Source organism: Nicotiana tomentosiformis, chromosome 2 (assembly GCF_000390325.3).
Source record: "Nicotiana tomentosiformis chromosome 2, ASM39032v3, whole genome shotgun sequence".
Taxonomy (NCBI): domain Eukaryota; kingdom Viridiplantae; phylum Streptophyta; class Magnoliopsida; order Solanales; family Solanaceae; genus Nicotiana; species Nicotiana tomentosiformis.
Genome location: NC_090813.1, coordinates 85,803,662 through 85,814,862, shown reverse-complemented (window position 1 = coordinate 85,814,862; position 11,201 = coordinate 85,803,662). Strand labels below are relative to the sequence as shown.

Here is an 11,201-nt window from a genome sequence, read left to right as displayed (position 1 = left end):
ACCCGCCTCCTTATCCTTTCCATGGTCCAAGTTCTTCAAAACATGAGATATGGCATATTGAGAATATGTTTAAACAAATAATGGAAAAGAATACCGATTCAAATGCCCAACTTTCCTCACATAACACATCAATCCGCAACTTAGAAGTTCAAATGGGAAAAATCTCTCAAGCTCTAAATTCTCGTCCTAAGGGGGCACTACCAAGTGACACGGTAGTAAACCCAAAGGGTGGAAACAACACGGGGCATGCCATGGACGTTACTACAAGAAGTGAAAGAGGTGGGAATGCACCCACCTTAAGTCAAAGGCAACTTGTGGATGATGAGTAAGTGGTACAAGAAGAAGAGGTCCCGAGAAATATGGTGCAATCAAATGATGAAGTTCGGATTGATATTGATAATAGTGTGGAAGATACTCAAGAGGAGGTGAACTCGACTAGATATCACATTATTGATATACCGGAGTCGATAGTGCAAAAGGCTAAGGCACCGTTGCCTAAGCCCCCACCTCCATACCCTCAAAGACTTGCCAAACAAAATGGTGAGAATTAATTCAAGAAGCTCATTCAAATAGTGAAGAGTCTCTCAATCAATGTGCCATTAGTTGAAGCTTTGGAACAAATGCCCGACTATGCAAAATTTATGAAGGATCTCGTGACAAAGAAGTGGTCAATGAATTTTGAAACCATCAAAGTCACTCATTAAGAGAGTGCAATTGTGCATTCAATGGCCTCTAAGTTGGAGGATCCCGGTGCTTTCACAATTCCTTGTACAATTGGAAGTGTTGAGTTTTTAAAAGCTCTTTCTGACCTTAGGACGAGTATAAATTTGATGCCCTATTCGATTTTCAAGACCTTGGGAATTGGGCAACCAAGACCCACCTCTATGAAATTGCAAATGGCCGATCATACTATGAAAATACCTTTGGGAGTGATTGAAGATGTCTTAGTTCGTGTTGGGAGACCTTTCTTTGCTACGGGGAAGGATCTTTGTGATGTTGAAACCGCAAAACTTACATTCTGGGTTAGTGATGAAAAAGTGGTCTTCCATGTGTGTAAATCCATGCGAGAACCAAATAGAAATGAGGTGTGCTCTTTTGTGGACTTGGTGACCAATGTTATTATTGATGAAACAAGTGTTATGATCAATGTTGGTGATATGTTAGAGGTCGTCTTGCTCAACTTTGATGATGATGAGATCTGAATTGCTTCATGGAATGTGTGAACTCTTTGCAAGGAATGGTTTCGTACAACTATGCACCCCCAAAATTGTCCTTGGATATTGAAAATAGGACAACTCCTCCTACAAAGCCTTCTATTGAAGAGCCTCCTACCTTGGAGTTGAAGCCATTGCCTCCATATCTTCGGTATGAATTTCTTGGTCCTTATTCTACTTTACCGGTTATTCTTTCCTCTTGTTTGACTAACGTGCAGGTAGACTCTAATTTGGCGGTGCTACAAAAAAGGAAGAAGGCTATTTGGTGGACTTTGGCGGATATTTTGTATGCATAAGATCAACTTGGAGGAAGGCTCCAAACCATCTATTGAACATCAAATGAGACTCAATGAGGCTATGTAAGAAGTTGTCAAGAAGGAGATTATCAAGTGATTGGATGCCGGGGTTGTCTACCCCATCTCCGATAGTTCGTGGACTTCTCCGGTTCAATATATACCAAAGAAGGGGGCATGACGGTGGTCACCAATGACAAGAATGCGTTGATTCCTACAGGAACACTGACTGGATGTAGGGTGTGTATGGACTATCACAAGCTCAACAAAGTCACAAGGAAGAATCATTTTACTCTTCCTTTCTTAGATCAAATGCTTGATAGATGGCCGGCCGTGCTTTCTATTGCTTTCTTGATGGGTATTCGGGCTACAACCAAACTCTTATTGCTCTAGAGGATCAAGAGAAAACAACCTTTACATGTCCCTATGGTATTTTCGCCTTCAAGCGGATGCCATTTGGTTTTTGTAATGAACCAACGACTTTTCAAAGGTGTATGATGACTATTTTCACGGACATGGTAGAGAACTAACTTGAAGTTTTCATGGATGACTTCTCGGCGGTTGGAGATTCTTTTGATGATTGTCTTGCAAATTTGGATAAAGTGTTGGCAAGATGTAAAGAAACAAATTTGGTGCTCAATTAGGAGAAATGTCATTTCATGGTCGAGGAAGGCATTGTCCTTAGCCACAAAATCTCAAAGAATGAAATTGAAGTTGACAAGGCAAAGATTGAGGTGATTTCTAAACTTTCACCTCCAACTTCGGTACCGACATTTATAAAATATTTCTATAAGGTGGTGAATCCATTGTGCAAGCTTCTTGAGAAGGATGCTAAGTTCAACTTCAATGATGATTGCATGAGAGCTTTTGAATTGTTGAAGTTCAAGTTGACAACTACTCCCACCATCACCGCTCCAAATTGGAGTGTCCCTTTTGAACTCATGTGTGATGCAAGTGATGTAGCGGTTGGGGCTGTTTTAGGGCAATGAATCAACAGGATTTTTCATCCGGTCTACTATGCTAGTAAGACCATGAAAAGTGCCCAAGTCAACTACACCGTTACGGAGAAAGAACTCCTTGCCATTGTGTTTGCATTTGAGAAGTTCCGCCCGTATTTGATGGGTGCAAAGGTCATTGTCCACACGGATCATGCGGCGCTTTGTTATCTTATGAGAAAGAAGGACTCCAAAGCTCGGTTGATGAGATGAGTGCTTTTGTTGCAAGAGTTTGATATTGACATCCAAGATAGAAAAGGGAGTGAAAACCAAGTGACGGACCACTTGTCTTATTTGGAGGAAGAGGGGAGGCCGCATGATGGCCTTGAAATCAATGACTCCTTCCCCCTATGAGAAACTTTTGGATATTTCAATGAAAGAGGTGCCATGGTTCGCAGATCTAGCAAATTTCCCTATGTGTGGAATCATCCCGGATGAGTTCTCTTCAAACCAAAGGAAGAAGCTCAAACGCTATTGACAAGATTATTATTGGGATGAACCATGCCTCTTCCGGATTTGTATGGATGAGGTGATTAGAAGATGTGTACCGGGAAAAGAGTAAGGTGAAATTCTTGGGGCTTGTCATTCTTCGCCATATGATAGTCATCATGGTGGAGCAAGAACGATGGCCAAAGTGGTAAGTTGCGATTTCTATTCGCCCACTCTTTACAAGGATGCTAGTGATCTAGTGAAAAGATGTGATCAATGTCAACGGGCCGGTGGAATCTCAAAGAAAAATTAAATGCCTCTCACTACCATTTTGGAGATTGATATTATTGATGTGTGGGGTATTGACTTTATGGGTCCTTTTGTGAGTTCTTGTGGAAACACCTACATCTTGGTCGCGGTGGATTATGTGTCCAAATAGGTTGAGGCCGTTTCTTTACCCAACAATGAGGCGAGAAGTGTGGTGGCATTCTTGAAGAAGAATATTTTCACAAGGTTTGGTACTCCACGGGCAATTATAAGCGATGTAGGGTCACATTTTTGCAACAAGGCTTTCGACACTTTACTTAGTAATTATGGTCTTACTCATAAAGTCATGACTCCCTATCATCCACAAGCTAGCGGTCAAGTGAAAGTTTGCAACCGGGAGATAAAGAGTATTTTGTCCAAAACGGTGAATGCTAATCGGACGGATTGGGACAAGAAGCTTGATGATGCACTATGGGCTTATCGGACGAATTACAAAACACTTATCGGATTGTCACCATACCGGTTGGTGTTCGGGAAAGCTTGTCATCTTTCGATGGAACTTGAGCAAAAGGCCATGTGGGCTCTAAAGAAGTTGAATCTTGATTGAGATATAGCCGCTAACTTGAGGGTTGCACATTTAAATGAATTGGATTAGTTCCGGTACCATGCTTATGCAAGTTCATCCTTGTACAAAGAAAAGATGAAATATCTTCATGGCAAATATATTTGGAACAAAGAGTTCAAGGTGGACGATCTTGTATTGCTGTTTAACTCAAGGTTGAGGATGTTTCCCGGGAAGCTAAAGTCTAAATGGGGTGGTCCTTTTGAAATTGTGGGTGTGACACCTTTTGGTGCATTGGACTTGGAGAATAAAAACAATGAAGTATTCCGAGTCAATGGTCACTGGGTGAAGCACTACTTGGGAAAAGTTGGAGATAACCACGTCGTGGCGGTCATTCATTTCAATTAATGGTATTCTGCATCGTGCGGCAACGTTAAATCAGGCACTTCTTGGGAGGCAACCTATGTTTCTTTTCTTTTTTCCTTTGGTAGTTAGGTGTTATTTTTGTTCTAACTTGATTTGAAGTGTGCTACAGGGCTGAGTGTGACTTATAGGAACTGTGGACAAAAATGTGGCTAAGTGGTGAAAGAAGTGCGGACCGCACAATTTGAAATGCTGTAGCAAAAGAGAAATGCGGCCGCACAATTATCTTGTGGACCGCACAAATGGGAAATGGAAAATACAAACTCTCTGAAGTTTGAGCCTGTCAGAGAAGAGGTCGATGTGCAGCCGCAAGGGAAATCTGCGACCGCATATGTGACCTGCGGCCGCACACAAAATTGTGCGGACCACAGATGAGATGCTGAAGATAATGCCCTAGGTAACAGAGTGCGGACTGCACATGAAAATGTGCGGCCGCACTCGACCTTCTTCCCCTTTCATAGACCATAAGTATAAATTGAAGGGCAGGGGCAAGGGTTACGGTTTTCACTCTCTGAGCACAAAATAGCACTCCCTTGAAAATTCTTGGTGAATCTATCTGTCCACACACACAACTTCTTTGTTCAGTTACTCATCACACTCATTCATCTGGTATGCTTCAATTTCTTGTTAATCTTTTTCTTTTAATTTGTAGATTTTTAGTCATTTTTAGGCCATTTGTCAATAGAATTCAATTGTGCATTCATGTGGGGGTAAGTCTGTAATGGGTTAACTAATACGTGCTCTATGGGGACTGGGTTAACATATTTTCATGCCTCTATTTTATTGTCGTGTCAAAATTTTCACAAAATTACAAAACCTAGATAGAAAAAAACTGGACTGTTCGTAGTTTTTGAATTCTACGGCCGCACTTGAAATCGTGAGGTCCGTAGATTGTGATTTTAGGGAAACATAGTGAAAGAAGGGATCTGCAGCCGCAAGATAAAACATGCGGACCACAGATTTCCCATCGTGGCCGCAAAACAACCCTTTTACTGTCATCAGAGAGTCTACACTTTTTGACTCAAATGTGCGGCCGCAGGTCTAATTGTGCGGACCGCAGAAAATAGGTTGCGGCCGCACATCAGCCAATTCTCTGTCATCAGAGAGTTGTCACTTTTTGGGATTCAGAGGTGCGGCCACAAGTGAAATTGTGTGGACCGCACTTCACATTTACGGCCGCAAGATAAAATTATGCGGTCTGCAAGTCCAAATCTACGGCCGCAAGAAAATTGTGCGGACCGCAGATCTGGTTTCCTACAAGAATGCTGTGACTATGTACCCTCACTGTGTCTTCTGGTTTATATCATACTTGTATGTCTCGTGGTATGTTTGAACATTGAATTACAACTAACAATAGCCTTTGCTTGACACAGACAATGGTTCAATCTAGGGGACGAGGCGACACATCTAAAGGGAGGGGTGAACCTTCTCAGGGTCGAGGAAACAATGCCTTAACTCTTGGCCAACAAAAGACAATTACAAAGAAATCTACAACCGACAGAGGGAGAGGTGCAGATCTCTCTGAGACGAGCTCATATGTCCTGTCTAGGGAAGCATCAGAGGGCAACTCAGCCTCTGTTCAGGAGCAGCCAACCGTACGGTCAAGGCTGCAAGGGAGATACCAACTCAGGGATGAGCCATCCTCATCTCATAGCCATTCTGAGGACTCGAAGAGTACTAGTCAGGCTTTTGATCCATCAGATACACATATCCCTGAGGCACAAGATACACCAGTTCAGGATATCCCCGATGATGGCAGATGGGAGATAGTACAACTGCCGGCTTTGAAAGGTTGAAGAAGAAAGAGGTTTGGGAGGACCGATTTATCAGCTTGGCCGCCTTCACCAGCTTTCATACCTGGTGGTTAGTGAGGTCGCTAACTCGCGAGCGACAGTTTCTATTAAAAGATTTGGAGAGGTACAACCCAGCAGTGTTGAGATAGTTTAGGGAACGCAAGGGGTGGATGTGGTTCACTCAAAGTATAGTGGACGCCAAAGAGTACCTGGTCCGGGAATTCTACGCAAATGTGGCTCATATAAAAAGGGGACAAAAGTGACTAATGTACGTAACTTAAAAGTGATATTTGATCAACATTCACTCAACACGTACTTGGGCTTCGAAGATGTTGATCCAAAGGAATATTTGGAGAAGTATGCATTGGGAGACGCAGCCCGACCTTGGTTAGCGAAGATTCTAGCAGCACCAGGGCCACCACCTCCATGGATTGTCACTGGGGTTCCTATCCACTAGGACTTACCTTCCGATTCCTTGGGCAATTCTGGTTGCTTCTATTATAGCCGGTTAACCTATCAATGTGAGGGTCGTGATGTCGACCAAAATCTCAGTGATTGCTCGGCAAGATGACTCATCTTACCCGTACCCAACACTATTACAGAATATCTCATGGATGCAAGGGTAAAGCTGAGGGATTATGACACAAAGGTGCGGCCGAAGAAGCCTTTTACTTGGTATTCACTGATGGATGCGAACAATCCAAAGAAGGAAGTTACGCCTCCTACCACCGCGGGCCAGTCTGATGAGCCAGCTGCAGTAGCTACTGAGGCAGTTGATGTTCCATCCACTTTAGTCGAGCCTTCCTCTAGTGTCGTAGCTATGCCTCCGCCATCATCCACAACCCCTACTGCAGTTCCTGCCAAAGATCCCACCTTGTCTTTGAAGCCAGTGCTTATGCCTACTGCCCCACTTTCTGCACTGCGAGTCTCCTAGACATTAGTAAGTCTTAACAACTGGATGCAGACAACCACTGCAAAGCTGTCTGACTTATCCAGTACTATTGCAGTGCATTATCTTGTTCAGGCACCTCCGTTTCCCCTAACAGTTGAAGGGACATTGAAGAAGCTCCTAGAGAAACAAAACACTATTATGGCTACCTTAGTACAACACGGGTCAGTGATCGAAGAGCTGGAAAAAGAAGTAAAGAATATGAGAAAGTCCCAGGCCAGTAAGAAGTCAGTGGACAAGATCCGGAGACATGTTACCGGGCTATCTACCGCCGGAGATCTCCCCTTTGACATGCTGATTGACCCACACCATTCAGGCCAAGATCCTATAGTACCAACAACACCGGTGGCTCCAGCTGGCCAATTTGAGGAGCCAGACCTTGCTGCTGATACTGCCGAGGCAGTGCGTCAGATGTTCACCAACCCGGCCTCACCCATAGTTGAGGATGATGAGATTCAGTTGGATGAGCTTGCAGGCGGTGACATTGCTGGGGACACAGAGATGTCCAAGGAGCCATAGGGAGTTTTCTTCACTCTTTCCCCTCTTTTACTCTTATTTTGTTAAGCATTGGGTACAATGCTTATCTTTTTTTTGGAGGGGGCAGGGGTGGATTTTATTGATTATATTTGATACATTATGAGATATTTGGCCCGTAATAACTTGATATTATTTTCTTTTTTCTTATTATGTATATATTCTCTCTCTTTATCTCATTATGTATATTCATTCTATCTTCACTAGTTTTTGCTTATTAGCTTCTTTATTTTTGTTTCTTTATTAGTTCTTTGTTTGATTTAGTAGTTTTTTTTATTATGTTTTAGTAGATAATAATCCTTTGGGTTTCTTAATGCCATGGTTCTTTCCAAAGGTAGTTGTTGTGTGAACCGGATGACTCGTCCCAGCGATGGATGGCGTGACAACCTTCTTAAGGGAACGAGTCTGTTTTTATGTTTAGGTAATAATAGTAGTAGTAATGAATAAAAAGACCTAATTAAGTCATGATCGAAGAGCCAACCATGCTTTAGTTGGTACCAACACACTTAACTACGTGCTTATGGTTAGAGACAAGGTTTTTGAAAGAAATAGCTCTAGTTAGTGACTTTGTGACTCTTGTGTTGACTTTGGCAATCATCGAGTGGTTTAATTGGACCATAGTGATCTTTAAACTTGAATGTGGTCGTTGTGGGCCCTCGACTCTGTCCTCTTTAATAATCTGGTTGTGTGAGGGGTAAGGTGAATTGTTACTAGTCCAAGTATCTGTGCGAAGGGTCTAGAACTTGCCTCGAATGTGTTTCAAGGCGAAATCCTAAGTTTTGCTTGTTTTGAGAAGTGATTGTAGGCTTTCCTTGGCCCGTATGAGTTTTCTATTTCCAACCAATGCCATTATCCCTAGTCAGGCCCTTTGAGCCTCTAGCCTTTCTCATTTGATAACCATGTTACAAGCCTTTACCCGTTTGGTCGTGACCCTCTCTTGGCACCCGAGCTTTTCTTAACACTCACGTGAAACAAATGGATTAAAACATAAGTTTGGGGGAGAGACGAGGAACTTGAAAAAGGTATCAAGGAACAAAAAGAGAAAAGAAATGATCTCTATGAGAAGAGAAGGCAAGAAAAGAAAAGAACAAAAAGAAAAATGCAAAAAGGGAATAAGTGGAAGGGCTGAATGGATGACTCACCTTTGACTCGCTGATATGACCCTTAACCTTTGGAGGTGGGAACTAATTTATTTGCTTGAGGACAAACAAAGACTTAAGTTTGGGGGAGTTTATAAGTGGGAATTTTGACTGCTTATTAGCACCTTTTAGCTTTTGTTTTAGTCCAAAAGTATTGAATTATTTTTCCGAAACTAATGAAATTGTGCATAATTGCAGGAATGCTGGAAGTTTGGTCTCCCAAGATGAAATCCGACTAAAAAAGGAGTGTTCCGAATCACAAGGCAATAAAGGGAGCAGAAGCACAAATGTGCGGTCAGCAGAAGGAATTCTGCAACCGTAGAAGAAATTGCGGACCGCAAAATTCCATTTGCGGCCGCCAACCAAGAAGAAAAATTTAATAGAACTTTCAGCAATGTGCATCCCGCACATAAATTGTGCAGCCGCAAAATTGGGCTAAGAGTCAAAAATCAGAGAGTATGCAAAAGACCAAGTCCAGGAGCCTTTGTGAATTGCAGACCGTATAAGAACTGTGCGACCGCAGAAGATTACCTCGCGGCCGTAGTCCAGAAATGTGAGGCCGCAGTCCAAAAATATGCAACCGCAGAAGATTGCCTCGCGACCGCGGTTCAGAAATGTGCGGCCGCAGAACCCCACTTCCTGCAAGCTGAAGAAATTTGCGGACCGCACCTGGAATTGTGCAGCCGCAGAAACTCCCGAGTGGCATTTTTGTCTGAAAATCTATTTATACAAGGCCGAAAAAGTAGTAAAGAAAAACGGCTACTTTAGGAAGTTTTACATTATTTTGTTATTTTAACATTTGATTTCATTATTTTAATCTTCCATTATGAGTTTAATTAGCTTTTCTTCTCTATTTTCTGCAATTTCCATTATGAGTAGCTAGGCTTTTACTAGGGTTGTGACTCAACCCTAGTGTGTAAACCTTATGGGTATCTAATTTAGTGCTTGTTTATGACTGGGTGTTGATTATTTAGCTTAGTTCATGCTAAAATTTTCGAATTCATGATTGCAAATATTGATTCATGCCTATTTGACTTAGTCTCTACTTGAGAAAGAGAGACCTAGTCTAGGATAACTTAGCTAACAAGGAATTGGGTTAATTGAAAGATTGATTAACCTAATTAAAGGGTTCAACCTAGAGATAGTAATAACCCGACTTGAGCTCTTATCAACTGTTTTGGTTGATACCTATTTGGACTTGAGAAAGCCTAATTGGGCAAAATCACTCTCTAACCGAGAGGTATTGAGTGGGTAACATAGAGTTGAGAGCTATAAGACACCCCAATCAACAAAAAAAGCATTAACGTCTTTATCCCATTAGGCAAACACCTAGGTTATGGTCACAAACCTAGGCTTTTTATCCAATTAGAAAAACCTCAAAAACATTTATCTAGAATCTGTTTTCTTTATCTTGCATTCATTAGAGTAACAAGTAGAAATAGAAAACAAAACCTTGTTGAGGAAGTGCAATCTTAGATAACCCATTTGCTTGCTTCAAATATATACTCCTAACTCCCATTATAACTCCCAGTGGATTCGATTTCGACTCCTAGTTGGGTAATTATTATTGCATACGACCGTGTCATATCTCTTATTGAGGTGTGTTGTGGACGTGATCACCATTGCACTCAGTTTTGTCTCCATGGCCATTCATGAAGTGGGGAATGGATATCGCCGGACCACTGCTGCCATCCCTTAGTAAGGTAAGGTTTATTTTGATTTTAACTGACTATTTTTCTAAGTGGGTTGAAGCGGGTCCTTATCAAAAGATCGGTGAACATGAAGTGGTGGATTTCTTATGGGACAACTTAATTTGCAGATTTGGGATACCAAAAGAGATGGCCTACGATAACGGGCCACAGTTTATAGGCGCAAAGGTCACGAAGTTCCTTGAAGACTTGAAAATCAAAATGATCACATCTTTGCCCTATCATCCGAGCGAAAATGGTCAAGTGGAATCAATGAACAAAGAGATTATACAAAATCTCAAAAAGAGATTAGAAGCAACTAAAGGCAAATGGCCCGAGGAACTACCCGGAATACTATGGGCGTACCGAAAAAGGGCCAAATCGAGCACAATAGAGAATCCTTTCTCCCTTGTATACGTAGTCGAAGCACTGATCCCGGTGGAAGTAGGGGATCCTACCTTGAGATACTTCCAGACAAATGAAGAAGCAAACAACGAAGTAATGTTGGTCAATTTGGAGTTGCTCGATGAGCACAGAGACTTGGCACATATAAGGATGGCAACTAAAAAGTAGAGAATAAAAAGATATTATAATCGAAGATCTAACTTCCGTTATTTCAAAGTGGGAAACTTGGTTTTAAGGAAAGTAACTCAAAACACTTGGGAACTCAATGCAGGAAAGCTAGGTCCAACATGGGAAGGCCCCTACGAGTTGGAGATCAAGATGGATAAAAGTTGCCAAGCAACTGGAATGTGGCACATCTTAAGAGATACTATTGCTGATGAACATCATCTATACTAAAAGTATGTGCTGCACTCTTTTTCCCTTCGTCCAATTTTTGTCCTAATTAGATTTTTCCAGCAAGGTTTTTAACGAGGCATCGATGGAAAGCATACTACAAAGAAGGCTTCAACA

General features: G+C 42.0%; 2 protein-coding genes across 2 annotated transcripts; both read left to right on the top strand.

Annotated features, from left to right (window-relative positions):
- The first annotated feature begins 725 nt into the window (after positions 1-725).
- Positions 726-1,202, top strand: LOC138905202 (uncharacterized). The gene has a single exon (XM_070193709.1). It carries the CDS (start codon positions 726-728, stop codon positions 1,200-1,202), a length of 477 nt encoding a protein of 158 aa, XP_070049810.1.
- A 9,234-nt stretch (positions 1,203-10,436) lies between these two features.
- LOC138905201 (uncharacterized) lies at positions 10,437-10,859 on the top strand. The gene has a single exon (XM_070193708.1). It carries the CDS (start codon positions 10,437-10,439, stop codon positions 10,857-10,859), a length of 423 nt encoding a protein of 140 aa, XP_070049809.1.
- Positions 10,860-11,201: the final 342 nt, after the last annotated feature.

What these genes read in the sequence shown, in the direction of transcription:
- LOC138905202 (XM_070193709.1), top strand. Translation starts at nt 726, where the DNA reads ATGGCCTCTAAGTTGGAGGATCCCGGTGCTTTCACAATTCCTTGTACA.
- LOC138905201 (XM_070193708.1), top strand. Translation starts at nt 10,437, where the DNA reads ATGGCCTACGATAACGGGCCACAGTTTATAGGCGCAAAGGTCACGAAG.